Consider the following 25543-nt stretch of genomic DNA (forward strand, 5'->3'; position numbering starts at 1 on the left):
CTGCAGACACCGCCTAATTTTATTTTAAGTTATATCCGTCATTTTCATATCCGTCGAAAAGGAAAGGGACGGATGATTCACAGCTCTTAATTTTAGGAAGAATGAGTAAATGAATGAATAACCCGGGCGAATCAAAAGGTACCTCGCTGGTATGCAATCCGTTTGACGTGCTGTCTACTTAACTGTGACGGGTTATTGACGGATGTAAAATTTTTAGACGGTTGGTTTAGATTTGTGCTTAAAATTGACGTGTGTTCCATTAATTTTATGCTTGTCGATTACCCGTCCCTTTCCTTTTCGGTGAATAAGAAAATGACAGATATAACTTAAAATAAAATTAGATGGTATTTACAGGAATTAGCACCAATATTAATATAAACTGTATAACTCCCGGCAAACTTCTTGAGCATCGAGTGTCGTAGTGGGGGAAAGTTCGCGCACGTACACTTCCGTGCAAAAAAATGAACTTTTGATTATTTTCTTAATTTCATTAAAAAAAAACAATTATTATAAACTAAACTTATATTATTATAGTTTATTAAGACTTATATTATATTATTATATTTAATAAAAAACTAATCGTCACGTAAGTATGATATTCCTTCCATGAGGTTGAAACCAGCAATACCAGAGCTAGTGCTAGGTTTTGGATCTGTAGACATAGACCTCGTGCTAGTAACTAATTCTTAAACTTAAACAAATAAGTAATAACAAAAAAAAACGAACAAAAGAGCAATAACAAAAACGTGACAGTTTCACTGCACGCAAGTGTATTCGGGAGTCAAAGGGACGAAGACAGAGTGCGCGGGGGAAGTATCGACTGATCTACCAATAGCCGGTCGATGCGGGACTCACCCGCCCCCGCGCCCCGTACCGCACCACCAAAGAGATCTAAAATTCGGTTGTGCGCATTCAAGGTCGATGCTCAAGAAGTTTGCCGGAACCTATACCTATAATCATCCTATTTTATAAGCAAACCTGTGATTTGACGTATTCATTATGACTAAGACAGTAATACAGTTCAATGACCCAATTCAAGACAAGACAAGAACTAAAACATTCATGATAACGTCCCTCTGAGGAGGCGAAATGCCCGAGCTAGTTAGTATGCAGCCCGCGACGTCGCCTATCTACTTCATAACACTTGCATAACCACAGCTTGTACAGTCATGAACGATGTACCCAGTTTAGGACTCTGTCGCACTAACATATTTGACGTTTAGTGAGACTTGTACCAAAGTGAATACATATTAATGCTCGTGACCGTACACGATAGCTTTATCCATTCATATAAATCGCAAGACTTTCATCGTAGTGTCAAAGGTTTGAATCCCGGCACAGGCTTTAAACCACTTCTTCTTATCGTGTCATGGTTACTATTAAGCCGCCAAAGGTGATCAGCCTATAATGTCCAGACCAAACTAGGGATCCCAAAGGGATTTTTGTGATATGTTCCCACCGGGATTCGAACCCGGGGCCTCCGGATTGTGAGCTCAACGCTCAACCACTGGACCACGGTGGCCGTTAGGCTAAACCACCGAATTTATGAGTTTGAATTCAAGTTTGGATCATAGATTATTGATATCACGTGTTTCCAGGCTTAGACATGAACATAGCTGGCGAGGAATGGGTGTATAATAAATACTATACACCTCTGCCTACCCCATCGGGCATAAAGGCGTGATGATATGTTATGTTACTATACGTCATACCTGATTCCTGTTGGAGTTATTTGAAACTATGAAACTTGTAAATTAAGTGGCTAAAAATCAAACCCATCAAAGGTAAAAAAAATGTATGGGATGGCATGATGTTATGTTTACGCCATCGACTGCCATAACCATTTGCATCATGACTACTGACACAAACAAAATGCTGAATCAAATAAAAAAAGAAAATTTAAAATTAAAAAAAAAACATGAGTTTTTTTTGCTGCTCCATCCACCTCATTAAAAATTACGTTAGTACTAAAAACTAGTAGTAGTATTAAAAAGAATAAAACAAAAACTGCGGGAGTTGTCTTTCATAAAATAACCTAACCCGGGTTAACTCTAAACATTGTACCCTACAATTTATCTTCTTTATACTTTCCACGTTATAAATATCCCCTTTACAATGTTTTAATCCGGCAACTGCAATGTAAACTTTATCACTATCATAACAAACTCTCAACTTTCATAAAACTTAATTCCAACTTTATATCTCTATTGAAGCCTTATACATGTATAAACCTTGTAACCTTTACCAGTCTCTCTAGACCTGTTAGGGTTACTAAAGTCAAAGCTAAAGTAGGAAATAGACAGGTCAGGTTAAAATGGATGTAAGGTGCAGCGAAACTTAAGGTATAAGATCACGTCTCGATATTAAAGTCTGGCAACAATCTACATAAAACAATACAAGTGTTCCTGTCAAGAACTAAGTTCCAAGTGTGGAGTTCCTAGTTCCTCAGTTCTAGTTCCGAAGTGACATGTAGTTCTGATTCGGAACTACTTTAAATTGGATCTGTGTGAGGCGAAACTTTGTTTAATTTCAGCTCTCTTTCTTGTAAAAGAAGGGGCGGAGTTCTTAGTTTGATGTATAAGGTAGGAATGATAATGAGATGTGGTGTTGTACAAGGATAACAAGGGTACATCCTTGTAACAAATAAATTACTTAGTAATACGAGATATGGGTTGCTGTGTCTGTACGCATATAAAACTAAGTGCGCAATGCAAACAAATGTCAAACAGCAATCTCATGTAGAACCAACCATCTAATTCTACACGGGCTAACTATACAAACCCTATGTTTACAAACACTACACGTTAGGCAAAATATGGGGTTTGTTCGTTTCTACACACTACTCTCGGGCCCCTAGACTGAATCAAACATTACTGTCACTCAATGAAACCTATACTCAACTGAGTGACGAATCTATTCAGAACCATAACAATAAGTGAGTTCAGTCGCAATCACTCATAAATAATTCGGAGCTACTCACTGGGGTGAACAACGGTCGTCATTTAGCCACGACGGTAACTTATAGCGGTATACAGGGTGTTAGTTACACCGTAACGAAAAAAAAATAGAACGTCTACTTGATTGTACTCAAAACGATGGTTGGTTTTTTCTTGACGGAGATGTTTAATAAGATTCTGCGTTGTTATCGGGTTGTTTTTGTTTTTTTTTTTTGCGGTCTGTATCTATTTTTTTTTTGGGCGTACATATCCGCGCAAAATGGAAAGAAGAGGAGGCCTTGCCCAACAATGAGATCTTGTAAAATAGAATACGTTAAATTTTAAGTTTGTATTTTTTTCAGCTTAACAATATGGGCCTGAAAATAATAAAAAGCAATTCATGGATTTTCCGACATAAAATTCCGTTTCATTTTAACTTAAAAAAAAAATGTATTTATTTGCTTTTCTTACATGTTTTTCTTAAACTAGTTATTAGAGCCTCCTTTTAAGCAAAATATGCCTGTACCAGGAGAATAATCATGGTCTGAATAATCCCCCAAAGTTTTCGTTACGGTGTCACTTACATCCTGTATAGTCGTGGTTCATGAATATTGTATGCTCGTTGGATAGATGACCTTTGATATGCTTGTTGCGTCTTTCTATAAGAATTAATGCATAAGGAGGTAGCGAAAGGAGTACATTAATGATGCCTGCCTGACCCGATGATAAATAGGCGTGAAGTTATATTCCTTTAGGCGTGAATGTATATATGTAGCAGTGAATCTAAATATACAGGGTGTTAGCGACATCTTAACGAATACTAAGAGGGATGATTCAGACCATGATTCTGAGTTAATATAATTTTCCGTCGGAAAATTAATAAAATTCACTGATGATGGGCACTGGGTCGGTCCTAGGGCGGATGGCGGCCAGGTGATGTCGTGAAGCAGCTGGATCGTCTGCTCCACCACTTCCTGCCTCCACTGGGGGCTTCGCCTTCTTCCTCTTGGAAGGGGCGGCGACCGCTTGCATACATAAACAGCCTATATAGGTCCCACTGCTGGGCACAGGCCTCCCCTCAATCAACCGGAGGGGGCCGCTTGCATATTTTATGTATGTAATCTTCTTATTAGAATCTAATAACAATGTCAATACCGCGTTCTAATAGACTACTAACGCCATCTATTGGCGTGGTACACGAACTAGTTTACATAGTTATGTTACAACACACTATTTCGATATAACGTGGAATAATTACATGTTACATAGTTCAACAGAATAGATAACGGCCGGCAGCCGGCTTGCGTGAACTGATAGTTGTTAGCCAACTAGTTGTAACTAATCACGTGTATTTATCATGCTAACAGTTTAAAAGGTATTATATTAAACCGTTGGGGCTGTGTTCTAGCTAGAATATAAACTGTTATAATATATGGTACAGCCGGGTCTGCATGACAACCGCGCCGCGCGCGGCGGGAATTATATCGAGCGCTTCGACCAATAGCCGTTTGACGTGCATCTACGTAGATAGCATTCGTATCGTTTATTAGTCGATATAATTCGCGCCGCGCACGGCGCGGTTGTCATGCAGACCCGGCTGGACGCTACAGATGCTAGTCATAAAATCGACAAGACGTCCTGACTTTTCTCGAAACGTTTCGACAATTTTTTGAACCTTCATCACTCTAATTTGGATTACACCAGATACATAAATTTTTCAGGATATGTTGTCAGCAGTAGACTGATTATAGAGGTACATACCTACAAAATTTCAAATGCATAAACGAGAAAGCCCCGCGAATTATATCGAACGCTTGGACCAATATACGATACGAACGCTATCTACGTAGATGGACGTCAAACGGCTATTTTTTTATTTATAAAGTACAACCACATCACATACATTAAAACATTTTACATCTATAAGGTTACGGTATTGTGACTAATATATATGACAATTATGGCGTACATAACTTATACAATTAAGGGTACTTAAGTATTTAAAAATAAGGTAAATAAAAACACTGTTTACCCGGCGATTGTTCAGACAAAAAAGGTCGAAGCGCTCAATATAATTTGCCTAACGTGTAGAGTTTGTGAACTTAGTGTTTGTATAGTTAGGGCGTGTAGAGTTAGAAGCTTGGCTCTACATGAGATCTGATAACTTCTTGATATTGCGATCGATAAGGTCTCGTCTTGTTTCCATCCCGGGCATGTCATAATATTCGTAAATTAGAAGACACGAGTGCTTACAAGTAACCGTCTGGGAACCAATATTAGACTGCTTAATCGGTCAAATTGATAATCTCCTTCTTTTTTGCAGTCGGTTGAAAACTGACGTTACGAAGCGTAACTATCTCTTCTTCTTATCGTGCGGGTTGTGAGGTGGAATACCAACCTCATCAACCCTGGTGTCAGGGCTATTACTGAGCCGCCAAAGGCCACTGACATAACATCATGTAGCATAACTATGTTATCACCTGATAAAGATATTTTTGAGTTTTTTTTTTAGTTGATTCGACTGAAAACATTGTGTTCACTCGAACAAAACAAGCAAAAACACAAAGTAGGTTTACCGACGTCTAAAACAATATCCGAATACTTGTGAAGAAATGTTCAACGCTGCTTCAAATGTGATATGAGGAAAATCACCAACAAAAACCTTTTAAACGTTGAATCAGGATACAATAAAGAGCCTTTATAGGAGCAAATAGAAGAAGAGAACCAATAATGTCGCGTCATCGAGCAAAAGCCGAGATATTAACTTTTCAAATAAAAAAGTTTGGAGGAAAAAATAGCACCAAAATAGAGTCGTCACCGCCACAGATGCGGGCCGCGGTTTAAAAAATAAAATAAAGCGGACTCCGCGACGTTTCGTTTAATTTCTTTCGCCTGTGCTACAATATGTTGGAAAATCAATGTGCTTTTCTGGGAAAGAAATTGTATCGTTTTGTTATTTTATACTTTTACTTGATATAACCCAGGGTTTGTGCCCGTTGACTTTCTACCAAAAGTCTTCCTGGTCGAGAGTCACTTTACATCACTGATGACTTCATAACTTGGTGTATATTTATAACATAACAAATACTTCATTGCACGCACAGGAAATACAAAACTACAAACAAAGTAAAACCTACCTATATAGATCGGGTTATTTTCGTGTACAATCTCATCTTTCACTTCAAATCAGCGTAATTTTCACAAACGCAACTCGGTAAAGTTTAACATGTAACATTTCTCACCGCCCAGATAATGAATGAACGATTTGCTAAATCACTTATTCATTCGTTTATTCATTCATTCGGGGGAAAGTCAAAGGTTTCCTTAATTAATTATGAACCTTCGAGCCGCTTTTGTTTTACGTTCTACTGCGGACTAGTACGAAAGAAAGGGTTATTTTGCTTCGAACTACCGTACCTACGAGTTATTTTAGTTCGAGGAACGAAGGGTTGAACATTTACGATGTTTATTTTCCGAAAATGCTATCCGAATTGAAAAATACTAGGCTGAAAAATCTGAATGCCATCGAAACGATAAAAAGAAAAATATATTGAGTGCGATCAACAAAAAAGTATTTATGTATGTATGTAGTATTTTTTTTATGTAATAATACCTATTTTAAATTTCTAACCATAAATTATAAAATGTCACAAAGTTTAAAATAAAAAACGAAGTCAAAAATATATTTTTGTCGGTAAAATAAAAAGTAAAATATTTTATCGATGGCATACTAATCCCGTTCCACAGGAACCCGTAATGGAATGTTGTAGATAAACCCGATATAAACCCAGGGGTTTAGCACCCACCCGCCATTTTGCCGCCAAAAACTCACCACTAGAGGCTCTGATTTACGATATTGCAGAGTGACTTTTAACCCAAATTCGTGAAGAAAGGATTTTACCTCGATGTATCCACATAGCTAAGCTTTTTATTTACTCATAGACTACTGTGGATATTTTATTTTGTCATGGTCAACTTTTTTCTATTAAGTTAAGTATAGAGATTATTTGATTAAATAATTATGATGGCGTAGTTCCTTGGCGGTTATCCCGGAATGCGCTAATACTACGCCCATAATGGACATCTTTTGAAATAATGACAATTTATCCCGTTTTCACAGGGTCCGCTTACCCAACCTGAAGATCAATTCCGGTTTACAGAAACGACTGCTTGTCTGACCTTTCAACCCTAAAGGAAACGCCAGCCGAATTATAAGTTAGCTCACATACATCCGAAAACACTCTCGGGTATGTGGGTTTCTTCACGATGTTCATCACGATGCACTGGACCCATCAGCATCTAAGCGTGTGCCATTATGGTGTATTCTAGTTTTAAGTACCTACCATTTTTTTTGTGTTTTATGTTTGTCAGCAATATGGATGTAAAATTGTCCGAGATAAAGTATATTTTATTTTATTTATTATTTATAAATTCGAAAACATATTAAAATATTTTATAAAATTACACAGCTTATACTAACTACAGAATAGAAATAGATTCTTCAACAAAAGTAGTTTCCACACCGAATCTTAACAACCTACTGAAGAGTTTTTATCGCTTTCTTCACAATAAAATACGGCGAATCCACTTGAATAAATTTATTGCGAAAGAGCACACGTATACATTTTTAATGTCGCAGAGAGAAGAATTTTTTTTACGGCTGAGTTGCCATAGATAAAAAATATAATTTCCAACATGCTGGGGGCCTAGCAAGGAAACAATAATAATTAAGTATTATAGCACATATAAATGTGAAAAGTTTACATTTTATCACTATTGTAATCCCAGCATGAATGACAACTAAAGTATTTATTAACTTAAAACAAAGTTTTACTTTTTACCTTACTTTATAACTATTTTTAAGTTATACTATTTGTAACTAAGTATACCTTGTAACTGTAAGTATAATTATATGTAACTAAGAAAGTTTTCAAATTGTACATACTAAAGATAATGGAATATGTTTGTATTTACATTGTATCAAAGAATCTAAGTATGTATGAAAGATTAATTATCTTAGGTTTTATAATAGTAAAAAATAACACAATCTTATTCTAACTTTAGTAATTAATTGTAGGAACATATTCTTAATCTAATGGTAAAATACACACTTTAGTTACAGACCTAATGTGTTTCTTTCTATTCGGAGTCATCACTTCAAATGCCCGAACATGATTATCTTTGCCAGGGAAAATCTGTGTAACACGAGCCATAGGCCAATTCAAGGGAGGAGAATTATTCTCAACTAAAAGTACAAGAGAACCAATCGTAATATTGCTCTTAGCTGTTTGCCATTTTGGCCTAGACTGCAAGACATTTAAGTAGTGTTTGTACCATATTTTCCAAAAGGATTGCACCATATTGTTACATACATTCCACATTTTTAATTTGTTTACAGGTTTATTACTTACATCATGATCAGGGTATGTCATTAATGACGTGCCTATTAAAAAATGTCCCGGGGTTAAATATGTGAAGTCATCGGGATTAGAAGTCATTGGTAACAGAGGTCTCGAATTGAGTACTGCCTCAATTTGTACTAATACAGTGTTTAGTTCCTCGTAGGTTAATAAACTATTTTGAACTATGCGTTTCAAATGATATTTTGTACTCTTAACAGCGGCTTCCCATAAACCACCAAATACAGGCGAGTATGATGGAATAAAATGAAAGTTGATCTGATTCTGTGCTGCAAAATTATTAACTTGCATTTGATGATTTTGCGAGCCTAAGAGTTTGTATAAATCGTTCAACTGAGAACTTGCGCAGCGAAATGTACTAGCGTTATCGCAATAACAGTCACTTGGTAAGCCCCTTCGAGATATGAACCTCTTAAAACACGCGAGAAAGGTAGCAGTGGTGAGATCAGAAGCTAGCTCAAGGTGCACAGCTTTGGTGCTAAAGCAGACGAATACAAGAATATAGCCTTTTCCTATGACAGAACGTCTAATTCGCGACTGTTTAACCTCAATACTTCCAGTAAAATCTAATCCTACCTTTTGAAATGCTCGCAAGGGACGAACAACTCTATCACTCGGCAAAGATCCCATCAATTGTTTAGATGCTAACGCTTTTAACTTGAAACAAGTGATGCACTTGTGTGTTACCTTTTTTACCTCTCTTATGCCGTTTACAATCCAATACTTTTGGTTAAGGCTTGATAACAACAATTTGGGACCAGCGTGTAACAGCCTAGCATGTTCGCTACGAATTATCAATTCGGTAATAATAGAGCCCTTCACTAAAATGATAGGGTGTTTCTGTGCATAACTAATATCGGAGTTATGAAGCCTTCCGCCTACTCTTAAAAGATTCTCGTTGTCTAAAAATGGATGTAAGGACTTTAAAGAACCACTTACCTCTTTTTGCAGTTGTAATGAATTAATCTCATTATGAAAATGAATACTCTGATCGTATTTGATAATCTCAATTAATGCCCTTTGTAATTCTTGTGTAGAAAGATGTCTTTTTTCAAATGTAATATTTTTATCTTTTACCTTTAATCGGAGATTATCACGATATCTAAGAATGTACGCCATGATACGTGTCATTTTATTAATATCTGAGTACCTGTTAATAAAGGATCGCAGGAACTCATTTTCTTTTACAGTGAGAAGGACTACATCAGCGGGGGACGCAGAGGAAGGAGCAGTCTTCACTTCAGGTAAGTTTTCTAAAGGTAAGTATACATTATTGTTTTCAAATTGATACTCCCTTTCTTGCAGGAAGGTCGGACCATTCCACCAGAGGGCGCAGCCGGGAAGTACTTGCGGATCCACACCACGACTGATGAGGTCAGCGGGATTGTCTCGTGACTGTACGTACAGCCATTTCCAGTTACCTGTTAACTCCTTAATTGCTCTCACTCTGTTTGAAATATAAGCCTGAAGCCTTGTTAAATCTGTCTCGATCCAAGCGAGCACGATTTTCGAATCACTGTGCAGATAAACATTGTCAATTTTTATTTTTATATGAAGTGTATCATATACCTTAGAAACAAGCTTCGCCAACAACAGTGCTGCATGCAGTTCGAGCCTGGGGACGGTGAGTGGCTTTGCGCGTGGGTTTATTCGTGACTTGGAGCAGAGTAAGAAAAGTTTTGCATTACCTGTTGTGTCCACCACACGTAAGTATAGACAGCACCCGTAGCCAGTAGTGGAGGACGCATCGGCGAACCCAATGAGTTGTACTGCAACAGCTGTCTCTGGTATTGGTATATTTCTATCTAAATGAATAGGTTGCATGCTAGCTAAGTTGTTAGAAAATTGTAGCCAGTCATGAACAATTTCTTTGGGTGCAGGAGCATTCCAATCTAACTTGTCTTCCCATAATCTTTGCATAATAGCCTTAGCCTTAATTATAATCGGACTAGCAAAACCTAGGGGATCATAGAACCGCGCGATACAACTTAAGACTGTGCTTTTTGTGATATTTCCTGATGACGAATTATCAGGACTTGAAATAGTGAAAGAATCTTGTTTCAAGTTCATTTGCAAACCTAAAGTTTTCATATTAAAATTACAATCTTGTTCAAAATCTAAACTATCAAAATGTTGTTTTTCAATTGGTATATCTGACAGAACACTGGCTTGATTTGAAGACCACTTATGAGCTTCTAAGCTTCCATACTTTAACATTGCACACAACTGTCTTTTGGTTTCAATTAAAATATCTAAGTTTGAATTGCTATATAGCACATCATCTATATATGTACAGTTTCTAATAACAAAAGAAGCTAGAGGGAGTTCATGCTCAAACCTATTAGCTAACTCAAGTAAGCACCGTGTCGCGAGATAGCTCGAGCTTTTTAAACCGTAAGTAACAGTATCTAAGCATATACACCGAATTTCCTCATGCAAGTTATTTCGCCACAGTATGTTTTGAAGTGGTTTATGTGCAGGATTTATATTAATGTTCCTAAACATGCGCCTGATGTCTGTAGTAACCATGTATTCTCCAAATCTAAACAACATTAATATGTCAAAAAGATCACGCTGAACTTTAGGCCCATTAAGCTGTATGTCATTTAATGATACACCTTTATTTGTTCGCATGGAGCCATTGAAAACTACTCTCATGGGTGTACTCTTGCTTGCCTCATTTACCACTGGGTGGTGAGGGAGAAAATATACAGGGTCTTTAGAAAAATCGTATGAATTAATATCAACATAGTGCGCTTGGCCTAAGTCAATGTATTCATCAATGAAATTTTGATATTGAGTTAGTAAATTAATATTTTTGTGTAGCCTTTTTTCTAAGCTAAGAAATCTAAATAATGCAAGATCAAAAGAGCTACCTAAGGTGTGATTGACCTCATTAAGGTTTACTTTTAATGGAATATCAACTTGAAACTTATTATTTTCAAGTTTTACAGAGTTAGAAAAAATTAATTCAGCTTGCTCTGATTCACTGCATTTGTCACTTAGTATTTGGGGAACATCCTCTAATTTCCAGAAGTTTTTTATATTTTCATTTAGCTCACTGATATCGTTATCGCATGTGTGACAATGCAATGATATTATATTGCAATTAGCATTGTTTTTACTCTTGTTGAATATTGGTAAAGCACCCCCCACTATATGACCAAACCTGGTGTTAGTAATTATAGGTAAGGCTGAATCTTTTTGCTCATGCTGCTGCGATTGGCTCGGCGGCGGCTGGCACGATGGCTGGTTCAGCGGCTGACACGACGGCTGCCTCGATGGCTGGTACGAGGGCTGGCTCGGCGGCTGTGTGCTCGTCGTCGGAGTAGATGGCAGGAGCACCTGGAAAAACACATCAGCACCCATCAGCATGTTTATCTCGGATGGCGCATTAAATGTTTTGTCAGCCAGTTGTACACCAGGGGGAATCTTTAATTTTGTCAAGTCTATGGGTTGTTGGGGCAACTTGCAAGTAATTTTGTCAACAACATGAAAATTTACTGTGGTTTTAAAATCTGATACCAGTGATGACACTTCCAGAGGTATGGAATATTTGACATTATTAATTGAATTTGTGACTCCCACGATATTGGTGTCAGATTGCATGGGGGTCAATTTTAGTACATCAATAACTTTGCTTGTGACTAGGGATGCTTGTGACCCGGAGTCAAGTATTGCCTTTACATGTACTTCTCTGTTGCCCTTTGTGAACAGCTTCACCTGTGCTGTAGGGAGCAACACATTATTATTGACATTGGAAAATAATGTTACTGGTGTGGAAATGACTTCAGGATGCACCAATGTATTATGGTCATTCTTGCAAAGATTGCACCTGAAGTGAAACTTGCATCTCCCATTGTGTTTGTTTAAACAAACATTGCATAAATTATTGTCTTTGACAAATTGTATTCGCTCTGCTGATGGCAGTAGTTGAAAACTTTTGCAACTATATAATTTATGTGCAGTCGACTTACATTTCTTGCAGGATGATCCCTGGACTGCTATGTTGACTGCCAGTCTTGAAGCAGGCTTCCAATTGCTTGCAGTTGCCGGAGAATTTTCTGCAGCTAGAGCTCGTTTCTCGAGGAATGCTAACAATTCGGCAACTGTTGGCTCCTTCCCAATCTCCCTTTCGAGTTGGAAGGCGCGGGATGTGAATCCATCTAATTTGCGTAATAAAATAATAGTTAGGATAGGATCCCATGACTCAACGTTAATGTTTAAGTTTTTCAAAGCTGCGAGCGTCTGTTTAATTTGTGATACAAAATCTCTAACATTGCTACCCCTCCCTAACGTGGGCAAATCTAATAATAATGACACATGTTCATTGATAATTTTGTGCCTGTTATAATAGCGTTCTTTTAATAATTTGAGGGCTTCCAAGTAACTGGTTTGCGTCAACGGTAGTTCACTTATGATGTTAAATGCTTCGTCTTTTAAATATGTTCGGAGATAATGAAGCTTCTGTATGTTATCTAGCTTAAGATCACTATCAATTAACGAGTTAAATAGGTTTATGAATGTTACATATTTTGCACAGGACTTACCATCAAATATTTCTATGTTTATTGCAGGAAGTTTGAGTTTCCTGTCGTTTACGCTGGATGTACTTGGCGGAGGAGTAGAAGAGGAGTCGTTCTTGTTGCGTTTTTCAATTTCGTCAAGTAACATGGCCTTGGAAAAGTAAAATATTTCCTCGACTTTTCCAAAATCCTCGATATCATTTTGGTTGAGAACTGAAATTTGGCAATTGAGGTTTTCGTACTGAGTAAATGTGTTTACTAAATGATTTAGTTTGGCTTCTAATTGTGATTTCGAAGATACAACAGACAATTCATGGGAATCTGTAACAAATTTATGAATTCGTGTAAGCGTACCTTTTATGTATCCACGTTTGGCAACAAGTGTGCTTAATTTCTCTTTCTCCTTCTCCTCTGCCATGTTTACAAAACTTTAAACTTATTTTTACTTGTAAATATATCGCTACGTTAGTAATTTCGTTACAAACAATTATTTTTTCGTTGAATGTAAAATGTACAAACGTAATGGCGGATAAAATATGAAAAAGAACGAACAACGCTACGCTATAAAAAAAATAAAACCATAAACAATACACGCGAACGATTTTTCGTATCGAACGAGATGTCCGAAGGCCGATGATCTTGCGTCCCGCTCACTCCTGCGATGAGGCTTGTGGAGCGAGTGAGATCGAAACTCACCCCGAACTCACTTTTCGATCGTGTAGTGTTACTATTGCTAGTTCTTGCGTTTCGTTTCAGCTTATCGATTTCCGATAGGTAGCAAAAAAAGATGTTTCTAGAATTCTTGCAGTGAAGCTAATAATAATAAATTGCAGCTCACTGGATATCTTCTTGCACTTCCTCTGAGTATATTTGCGTATGCACTCACGGTTTCTTGGTTCGTATTCTTTTGGACTCGTTCTCGCAGCGTAGTCGGTTGGATTCAAGACGAAATCTTGACGAAATGTATAACGTCCTGCCACCGCCGCCCGCCGAAAATTTTTAATTTTTGTTAACTCGCGATGAAATTCCGCACTGGAACGCTTGCACCGGCTCTCGAAGGACCAAATTATGAAGAGTTTTTATCGCTTTCTTCACAATAAAATACGGCGAATCCACTTGAATAAATTTATTGCGAAAGAGCACACGTATACATTTTTAATGTCGCAGAGAGAAGAATTTTTTTTACGGCTGAGTTGCCATAGATAAAAAATATAATTTCCAACACCTACATCTCACAAACAAAAGGACTAGCAACAAACTGACTAACTCAACACCTGTTCGAATCCAATTCCCACACGACACGTATTTCCTTTTGTAATCCCAGGAACATTTTACTTGTCACGTGCTAAAACTGAAACTAATCTTGAGACAACGGTGTCTCCTGCTCGGAGTTGTTTGGGATCCTTCTTTTCGTGTTCAATCTTTTTAACATCATTATCAAATGCTGCCTAATTAAACAGTGCTTTCGTACGCATAAAATTACTTTCATAGTTACTTCTCTACTGTAAAAAAAATCCGTGATAATCGGAGAGCGCGTGACTTATGTCTTAACTCAGACTCTTAAGCACGGAATTCTACTTTATGAGTATTAATTCATGTTTGAATCATAGATAATTGATATCATGTGGTTTCCAAGATTTGTCCCCTTTTAATGGCAAAAGGCCCTGCCCCCTATAACTACACACCTTTACTTACCCTTCCTGTATTTGGCGATACAGGAGTGATGTTATGTTATAAAAATAAAAGCATAGAATGCCTCCAGCTATTTTTCATGTTGAATCAACATTTTTATTGTTTTTCCGTCTTAAACCTACTCATACATACATACACCCACGACCGTAATCCCTAATGGGGCGGGCAGAGCCAAAAATATTTAAAGACAACTTGCAGCCACTGTAGATATGATATTGTAAGCAGGAAATTATGAACCTTATGCCTATCGCCTATAACATAATGTTAGAGGAGACGATCCCTCTGTCGGATTTTACGACATGCCCGGGAAGACAAGCAGCTGAACGTGTTTTGTTTTTATTTGCTCCCAGAACAGCATAGAAGCAAAATCTAGTCCTTTAAACAAAATCAATTTCAAACTCTATAAATTTCTCGTCATAATAAGACCCCCTCTCGTCACAATAAAACCACTCTCTCGTCACATTAAGACCATCAAGTGCCCGTCTCGTCTGCCCGACGTCCGTTCGTCGCGGGCGATCGCTCGCGTTATTAAATCTGCGACCTCTATGATATTAATGGAGCCGCTGCGCTCTGAATAGCAAACACCATCGCTACTACGTCAGGAGTACTACTGACTGCTTTCGTATTTACTTTACATGTAGTAAAAACAGAACAAAAGTAAAAAAAGTAAAGTATAAATAAAAGTAGCATGGAAAATGCTGCACCGACAAGAGCGTAGCTCTTAAATTGATGATAATGATCAATGTAGTAAAATAAGATACGACGTCACACTTGCTTTGATTCTTAGAGTGGAACTAAATAACAAAAAAAAATAATTTTAAAATGTTATGAATGTCTCAAAAACCGACATTTAACTTACGTATTCGCGTAAAACAAAACCATAATGTGGCGTTTACGACAATACCACCGCACATCATGTCATAACTACAAGTCTCGAAATATCTTAAGCTTATAGTGAAAACCACGCGCCTTTGTGTAAAATCACATTCTGAAGCAATAATTTTCTTCAAAAAACCTCGATTTCTTTGAGTTCGTTTTATTTTAAGTAAAATTTGAGACAGCAAATTTTAACCTGGATTAAATCTAGCTTATATCGATTGTGAGGTTTTTGTTAACAACAAAGTGCTTGGTTTTCTTTGACGATATGCGAAAGAATTCAACCGTGACTTCTTTATAAAGTCTAAAGCTATATATATGTCTCTAAACCATATTACTGTTGAAGCTAGCAGTAGAACGCGCAATAAAGTTGGAGTGGTGCGCTACATACGTACTACACTTGGGACATTTGTCACAGATCGTCTCAGGGGATATCCTCCCGATGGCTGGAGAACATTTGTTGCAGCTTCTTTGATGCGGGAATTGCAATTTATGAAATGCTATATAACTTACTGATTTTTGAAGGAAAAGACATAGATTTTTTTACGCTTGATGGGTTTGCTCTGATGATGAGGAGCTCGGTGGCGCAGCGGTTAACGCGCTCGGTCTGCGATTGTTGAAGTTAAGCAACTTTCGCAAAGGCCAGTCATAGGATGGGTGACCACAAAAAAAAAGTTTTCATCTCGAGCTCCTCCGTGCTTCGGAAGGCACGTTAAGCCGTTGGTCCCGGCTGCATTAGCAGTCGTTAATAACCATCAATCCGCACTGGGCCCGCGTGATGGTTTAAGGCTCGATTTCCCTATCTATCTATAGAGAAGGCCCGTGCCCCAGCAGTGGGGACGTTAATGGGCTGGTGATGATGATGATGGGTTTGCTCTTGGCTCCAGACTTGCCCGAAGGTATTGAAGAGGCCAAAGATGGAGCGAGCTCGCCCAGAAGGTGCCTGTTCACTCTGGCCTTGAAAGCACCCGGGTTATACGTAATCATTCGGAAATACAGAAGACGGCAGAGAATTCCACTCCCTAACAGTGCGCATAATGAAGGACGATACGAAGCGCTTTGTGCGAATAGTTGGGATATCCACCAAATAGGGATGGAACCCGTGAAGTCCGAAGATAAAAGGGGGATGGTGGAATGAGCTCGTGTAGATTGCTGGCACACTCCCAGAAGAACAGATGTTTTATGATTATAGATTTGCCGCAAATGGCATTAATTACTTAGCCGGACGAATGGAAAATATAATAACAACCTAACACGTCCCGGCTCTCCTGAACCAATCGACGGCTATATGAAGTAAGAGAGGCGTGGTGGTTCAAATCTAAAAGTTATATTTCAACAAGGGCCGTAACCAATGATATTCGAATTTGTTTTCGAATTCATGTTTGGATCTTCTATGATTATTATGTACTTATCGGTGAAACTTCGTGAGAAAATCCACATACCTGAGAAATATATTTTCGGAGGTATCTGATCTAACTTGAGGATTGGTTTTCCATTCGGGTTGGAAGGTTGGATGGATAGTCACTTCTGTAAAAGCCAGACCTGTCAAATCTTCAGATGATGATGACCTTCTTCTTTTATTTGTTTTTTTTTATTTATAGTATTTATTATTTTATACAAGATGTTGCACTGTCCCGCACCAAATTGTTATAATGTTTCCTATCCACTGGTTGCCTGGAAGAAATTGCTGCTTAGCAATAAGGCCGCCAGATTGTACTGTATCTATCATCATCTGTGTTAATTTGTTTTGTATGTTGTGTGCAATAAAGTATATTTGATTTGATTTGATTTGATGAAGTAAACGGACTGTGTGAAAAGCGAGATATCTCTAGAGATATAGTGATATGAAAAGAAAGACTAAAATAATGTTCAATTCTGTATCAAATTATACGCTATATCCTGAACACATAATTCGCGAATATGTATGCATCATAACTTGTTGAATGTGAAATATCGAGTAGTAGTTCCCAACCGTTGCATAAAGCTTAAAAGCTCGCAGCTTCCACGGAAAGGCTTTCAAGGGCTTAAACAGCCATACGACACGATACATGAGATTAGCTACTTATATCATGGTTCTATGTTACATGACATGTGTATTAACTATTGTTTTATATGTTTAATAAGACTTGAAATTAAAAAATAATATACACCTATTTAAACACGGTATCCTCACTTCCGAAAACTGCATAAAAATCAATTTATATAATAAATAAGATTTTACTCCAAAAAAGCGAAGAGTATGTAAGTGAATCTTGGCCTTCTCCATTGGAAAATAAGAGTTAATCGTTTGTAGGTATGCATACCTTAGATTGAAAACATCTACTCGTATCTTACGCGGTTTAGATTTTTTTATACAAATGTTTTTTTCCTGCTAACTCCCGTTTCCGTGGGAATTTTGCAATATTCTGTTGCAACTAAGCTTTAAGTTAACTAAGGTACCTGCATGCCAAATTTCAAACGTCTAACTTAAGCGGTTTAGATTTTTCATACAAAAGGATTTTCCCGCTAATTCCCGTTCCCGTGGGAATTCCTTTCTTAGTGCACCTCTACGGTACCTAAGCTACGTCCATTCTAAATTTCAAGTGCCTACGTTTAGCCGTTTAGGCTGTGCGTTGATATGTCAGTCAGTCAGTTTCTCCTTTTATTATTTAGATTTATTCTAGACTAAAACTTAGAAGATTCTTTAAACCCTCATAAAAGTAGAGCCAATTTAACAGCGTCAGACAAATTGTACACGGGAGCCAGCATGGGAAATTAAATCTTATCTATTTCACTACATAGTATAAAACAAAGTCGCTTTTTATGTCCCTATATCTCTATGTACGCTTAAATCTTTAAAACCACGCAACGGATTTTGCTGTGGTTTTATTTAATAGATAGAGTGATTCAAGAGGAAGTTTTATATGAATAATAATATCCATTAAATAGTGGAGAATTACTGTTATTTTTAAAGTTTTTAATGGGATGTCGTTAATAATTTCATTTTTTCTTCAGCATTGCACCCGAGCGAAGCCGGGGCGTTTCACTAGTGTATAAATAAATTACTGATTGACTCACTCACTCATCGTGAAATCTCAGAAACTACAAGTTCTAGGAGCCCCAAATTTTACATGGCGGTTACTTTTAAGAGGTAGGTGCTCACTACGAGGAGATTTTGCGAATTTCGACCCCTAGGGGGGTAAAAAGGGGTAGCGAGGTTTGTATGTAACTTCTACAGTTTTAATAGTAGAGTTTCATGCGAACGAACTCGTGGGTAAGTTAACTTAACTAACTATGAAGTTAACTTATAACTATGAAGTTAAGGAAACGCCAAATGTCATATATTAAATTGCTCTACTAAATACAAAAGTCAGTCACCAAAGTGAGACAGATTGAAACAGTGTCAGTCAGACACAGAGGGGGCAGGCTGCAAAGCTGGAGGTGTGAATGTAAAGTGTGCTCAGCTGTGCCAGTGAGGTGGCACCTGCGCGGCCAGGAAACCCGCGGGGAGCGAGCCGACAAGCGGAGCGGATTAGAAGGATTACAGACACTAATCATTCCCGTAACATGTCACAAGATAATAAGTGGTATCGAATGCAGGTCCCTATTTTGTTGCATAAAATGTTATGTCATAAATTTGCATGGCATATATTTACTCCACACAACCGGAACAGCCTCCGTGGTCTAGTGGTAAGAGCGTTAGGCTCACGATCTCGAGGTCCGGGTTCGATTCCCGATGGGGACATTGTCGAAATCACTTTGTGAGACTGTCCTTTGTTTGGTAAGGACTTTTCAGGCTTGAATCACCTGATTATCCGAAAAAGTAAGTTGATTCCGTGCTTCGGAGGGCACGTTAAGCCGTTGGTCCCGGCTATTAGCCGTAAAAAAAAAAACACCTCCACCAACCCGCAGTGGAGCAGCGTGGTGGAGTATGCTCCATACCCTCTCCGGTTGATTGAGAGGAGGCCTGTGCCCAGCAGTGGGACGTATATAGGCAGTTTATGTTTTTTATGTTATATATTTACTATTCCTAATAATTGTTACGCATAAAAGGCATTAAGCATAACTATTTACACATAATATAATAAAGCATAAACACTTTAAGCATACATTCATACCTATTTGTATAAACATGTTGGCGGCCTAGCCTCCGCACCCTAACCTACTATTACACTATGGTATCCAAGTTAAATGTGATAAACCTACAAGAATAGGGCAAACTTCATTAGGCTTAACAAGCATTATGCTAAATAAAACAGTATGACAAGTAACCATTATGCCAAAAGACGATTATGACTAAAAAATATGCCTAATCGGTTGTGCCTAAAAAAGGGTCCCTCGAATCCACATCTGACATGTTAACTCCGATCGGCGTGGGTTGAAAATAAGTGTTTTTTCACTGAACCCTGGCCTTTTTTGGTGAGCTGCGGCACCCATATACCTTTATGTTTTCCAACTAAATATTAATGTGTGTATATTTTAATGTTGTAAATGTATACGTGTGTCGTAGGTTTTACCTAAATAAACTTTTTTATTATTATTTTTTCCTAAAGTTAAGGCCAAACATAGACAAGATATTATGATTTTGACATTCTAATTCAAATTCATTCCAAAGATTCTATTCTATTCTAGAAGACCTTTAACATGATCGCTACTCTCCGCTCTCCTGGCCACCCCCTAAGCTCACAGTTCACGGTAGAAGCCCCGTGAATGCAATGTGACGATTTGTCCCCGCGCTCTGTGGATCCATTCTTCACTGCCATCCGGCTTTCTTGCAGTTAAACTGACTAATGTTTCCCTCCACACTTCAGTTGAAATTCTGGATATTTTTCAAACTAGACATTGCGTTTTGTTGCATCTACTTAAGTTTACAGTCATGAAACGTTTTGGCTAATGTTTCGTGTGGTTTGGATCAGGTTAAAAGCAGACGTGTTCAACATAACAACATAACTTAGCATCACGTCTGTATTCCCAAAAGGGTAGGCAGAGGTGTATAGTATATATTACACCTACTCCTCGCCAGCTATGTTAAAGTCCCATGTAATAGGGGGCAAGCTTATTGCCATTAACCGGGCACAAATCCTATAAATTACGTCATATCAATTATTTATGATCCAAATATGAATTCAAACGTATAAAATCGAATTCTGTAGTTTAGAGCCTGAGCTAAGAAAAAAGAGACAAAAAGAGAGTAAGGGAAAAGAGACAAACACTGAGAATTATTGAGGACAGGAGAGGCAAGATGATTGGACACCTAATAAGACACGACGAATTCATTAAAAACATCATAGAAGGAAAGCTAGAAGGAAAGAGAGGAAGGGGAAGACCAAGATGAGCTTACATGGAACAGATTAAAGAAAAGGTTAACGTCGTGTCTTATAGGGAAGTCAAGGAATTGGCCTTTGATAGACTGGAATGGAAAATGCTACACCGACAAGAGCGTGGCTCTTAAATTGATGATGATGAGAGCCTGAGCTAGGATTCGAACCCGTCTTCTCTTTCACACACAAGCCGTATCTCCTAGTGTCATAAACTTAGTGTAAAAAGAAGTTAATTTCTCTTTTTCTTCAAAAGAGAAATATCTCACAATCACTAAGGGTGGTATTAATAAACGAATTTCAACTGAGACTGCCCTCAAGATCATGCTCAAGTCCATGTTTTAATATCTCTATAATAGAATAGAATAGAATATGTTTATTTATCAAAAAACTTAAACATGTATACATTACTGGCGGACCCCGCACTAGGGAAACCCTGTATCGCGGAGGTCCTGAACATTTGTTATTACCAAACACTTTTAGATAAACCGGCGAGCTAGCCTTTCATAACAAAACAACACACACACACACACTCATACACAGACATATAGACATATACATGCACACACAGACCTGATATCAATTCTTTTGCACCTATTTTAGTTAAGCGATTCGCGGGTGGGGACCTGGAGTCCTGAAATACAGGGTCGCCCTAGCTTAGGCTCCAGATCACACACTCGAGGCAATCATACAAAGCTATTCCAAACTTTTGTAAACTTATTACTTGTGTGTGATGAATAAATAAATTTAATAACAGTACTATTATAGCATATTAATGTACAATTTAGAATAAACAAAAGTAGGTAATAGAAAACAATAAAAAAGATACATTTTATATGGCACATTTCACGACAAAGAAGAAGATAATAGTGCAATAAAAAAAATATATATATTTATTAGGTTATATAAGAACTGTCACACTGACATGATCTTGAGGGCAATCTCCAAGCTGAGATTAGTTTATTAATACCACCCTTACTTACTAAACTTATTATTAATCTGAGGGAAAAGAACACAATATCTCCCAACTCTCGACGACGAAATCTCAGAAACTACAAGCGTTGGGAGCCTCATTTTTTAAATGGGCGTTCCTTTTGGGATGTAGGATCTCACTAAGACGGGATTTTACCAGATCCAACCCCTAAAGAGGTAAAAAGGGGTGGCAAAGTTTATATGAAACTTCTATAGTTTTAATAGTAGGGTTTCACGCGAACGGAGTCCCTGGTAGCTAGTCTCAGCTAGTTCTTCTAATAATCTTAAAACGTAATACAAAGGATCACAAATTTTAACCCAACCACGGGATAAACACGACGCACCGACCCTCATCTCAAAACTAACGCGAAAACATTATTACCTAACAACCTTTTAGCGTCCACCGCACAGCGCACCTTTCAGCCGCTGGAGCGCTGAATATTTCATGTGGCTTTAAACAGCGGCTTACCTGCAACAAACATATACATACATAAACAAACTGCTTTTGACAGTCATATATATACATAGTTATATAACATACAGAGACTTAGCTACAAGATTAATGATGACAAATCTGCAGCCGCATTTGGTCAAAGATAGGTATACCTAAATTTTATACATCCGAATAAAACTGTCTTTTAAACTTCTAACTTATTATAATTAAAGCACATAATAACGGGTTCTTACCGCGTTTAAATGGGGATATGATATTCTAACTTATTGTGCCCGAAAGCAAAAAAAAAAACTTGTACACCATCATAGCACGCAAAGATTTGTGCATGATTTCAGAAAAAGTCTATGCCAATATTAATCTCACGTAGACTAGATGAGTAAAACCAGAAATCATAAACAACTATTTCAAAATGTTAATATTAGCGTATCCGGCAAACGGATTGCAGACCAGCGTGATGGCTATTTGATTTGCCCGGATAATGTTTCTTTCGCACTTTCATTTAAAAATTGACAGCTATCAATCGTCCGTCCTTTTCTTATTCGATAAGAAAATTCCATTTAGGTGTTTGCTGGAATCAGTATCCTTGTAGGATACTAAAATATAATATTGACTTTCGAAAATAAACGATTGATTTGTTTTTTTTTTAATAGGAGCTTCTAGAATATTCTAAGTTTGTCTTGTATGTGTGTACGGTCACGAGTACTAATATGTATACACTTTGAAACCATGTCACATTAACTTTTTTGACAAATTGAACCATAAGCCTCATTAAATGTCAAATATGATAGTGCGACAGGGTTCTAAAGTGGATACATGATATTGCTCATGACTGTACTATGCATGTAATGGGAAAATACAATGGTGAACCGCTAAAAGGGTTGTTAGTTGATACTGCACGGCGGGAGACCAGTGGGTTTCCCATTGCGGTCATACTTAACTACTGTAACTACTTTAGAAATAAAACCAGTTTCCAGGGCTTTAAGTATAAAAACAAGTGTTTAATACATAAGGTCACGACCATATCCCAATGAGGTGGTCTGACCACTGGGGTGGCTCATCTTCTTCTTCAATCGTATGGATTGTGAGGTGAATTACCAACCCCATCAACCCTGGCGTCAGGGTTATTACTGAGCCGCCATAGGCCCCTGACATGACTCATGTAACGACTACGTACTTACATCAGTACGTAGAAACCGGGACCAACGGCTTAACGTGCCTTCCGAAACACGGATCATCACGGAAAAAGCTGTTGTAAAACATTATTTGTATTGAAATACTAGTGGACCCGACAGACTTCGTCCTGTCAAAAAATTGATAGATATGATTGAATTTCAACTTTCTATAGCGTTAATAAAGCGCAAATTGACTCTTTGACGTTAAGAACACACCTACATTGCTTAGATAACATTGAGTGCTTGCAATATGAACTTTATGCAATAACAATAAAGCTCAAATTTACTGTACGTTTTAGTTAGAAAACTTTGTATGGGAGAAAGATATGGGCTGTTTTTAAGGTTTTTCCAGGAAAAAATTGATTTTTTCTCGCCGTAAGAACCATCTTTGGACTTCAACAAACATTAAAAAAAAAAGAATTGGCCAAATTGGTCCAGGCGTTGTTGAGTTATGCGCTTACCAACTTTTTGCGATTCATTTTTATATTATAGAAGATAATCACTAATTGTACTGAACTAGATGTTCTGATTAATACTAAATATACTTTACTACTTTTTTAAACTGTACACATACACGCACATACATAGTTCACGGCTATATCCCAATTGTGGTAGTCAGGAGCACATCCATCGCAAGATGAACTAAGTACCCACACCTCACTGAGATTTTTGTTCGACCAACGTGATAGGCGGTGACCCGTATCGCCGTCTATAATGGGGGACCCAATTTGTGTTAGTAAAAACTGTACTTATGATAAACTAATAACTCATTTTTGCAAGTCCTGTACCGGGTATCGAACCGGCGCCGTAAGTTAAATATTAAAACAACTGTTTTAATTATATGTCATTTTTGAAAAAGTTTCTTGTAATACGATTTACTACCGCATCTCTTTTTCTTCTTCTTTCGTGTGGATTGTGAGGTGAATTTCCAACCCCATCAACTCTGGTGTCAGGGTTATTACTGAGCCGCCATAGGCCCCTGACATGACTCATGTAACGACTACATACCAACGGCTTAACGTGCCTTCCGAAGCACGGATCTTTTTACTTTTTGGACAATCAGGTGATCAGCCGCACCGCATTAGACCACCGCATACTACCGCATTAGTTACTGTAACTGTATTAATGTTACTTTAGGTTTATTGTTTTGACATTTTACTCTACTGATAATATTTATTGTTGAATTCACAAAATATAAAATAAACCACAATTAATAACACCTGTTAATAATAAACTCGCTACATTAACCGCAAATACTTCTGCATAATTTGATGCACAAACCGTACTGAACGAATGTGACCACCAATTGGTAACCACAACCATATCGCTATGAATTTGTTAAATAACATAACAAAACGCAACATAACCTCACGACTACAGGGTGTATGTAACACCGTAAAGAATCCCGAGGGGGATGATACAGACCATGATTCTGAGTTGATATCAAGTGGAATTTCCTATCGGAAAATTCATGGAAATTTTAGTGTTTTTTTTATTATTTTCAGTCTCATACTTTTGCGACAATGTAGCGACAGAAGGTAATACCCTATGTGTCCATAAAAAGTAGCACGAAGAAGAATGCTACACCGACAAGAGCGTGGCTCTTATATTAGTGATGATGACTTTTGCGACGGAAAATTCCACTTGATATTAAAAATCAAATCAAATTAAACGCATTTATTGTATAATTATAGGTAAACAAATAGCAGGCCTTATGCTAATAAGTCCAAAAGTATAGTGATAAAGTAGTATAGTGTTAAGTCTTAATATTTATTGAATCATCCGCCCCAGTATTCGTTACGATGTCACTAACAGCCAATTCTCAATCCTTAGACTACAAATGTACCTCTGCACATCCATCGCAAGATCATGAATGATTATCACGTGCTCAACAGTGAAGGAAAACATCGTGAGGAAACCCACTTTCCCGAGAAGTGAATTTCGGAGGTATGTGACCTAATCTGTATTAGGGATGGGACATGCGCAAGTAGAAAGTGCATATTCACTTATGCCTTAAATATTGTACTTTTCGTACCATTAGAATTTCAAAATAAGGCTGGCAACAAATTCCGTCTGTCTGACCATTTTATTTCTAGCTACGTTTGCAGTTTTTAATTTTAACAGTTAACGTGCAAAGAAACCCTCTCTCGGCGGAAATGCAGTGTACAAACACGATTAGCATACTAGTTGCTGCACGT

The 25543-nt window shown here is 37.6% G+C and overlaps 2 protein-coding genes across 7 annotated transcripts in view; both read right to left on the reverse strand.

The window, feature by feature from the left end:
• The window catches only part of LOC126371440 (syntaxin-binding protein 5), a 376707-nt gene that overhangs the window by 239847 nt on the left and 111317 nt on the right, over positions 1 to 25543 (reverse strand). The window lies entirely within an intron of this gene.
• LOC126371536 (uncharacterized) lies at positions 7520 to 13523 on the reverse strand. Its single transcript, XM_050016863.1, has 4 exons — positions 13237 to 13523; positions 12907 to 13095; positions 12334 to 12522; positions 7520 to 11701 (listed from the first exon to the last, which is right to left on the reverse strand). The coding sequence occupies exons 1-4, from the start codon at positions 13298 to 13300 to the stop codon at positions 11565 to 11567; spliced, it is 579 nt and encodes a 192-aa protein (XP_049872820.1). The 5' UTR covers positions 13301 to 13523; the 3' UTR covers positions 7520 to 11564.

This window comes from Pectinophora gossypiella, chromosome 12, assembly GCF_024362695.1.
Source record: "Pectinophora gossypiella chromosome 12, ilPecGoss1.1, whole genome shotgun sequence".
Classification (NCBI taxonomy): domain Eukaryota; kingdom Metazoa; phylum Arthropoda; class Insecta; order Lepidoptera; family Gelechiidae; genus Pectinophora; species Pectinophora gossypiella.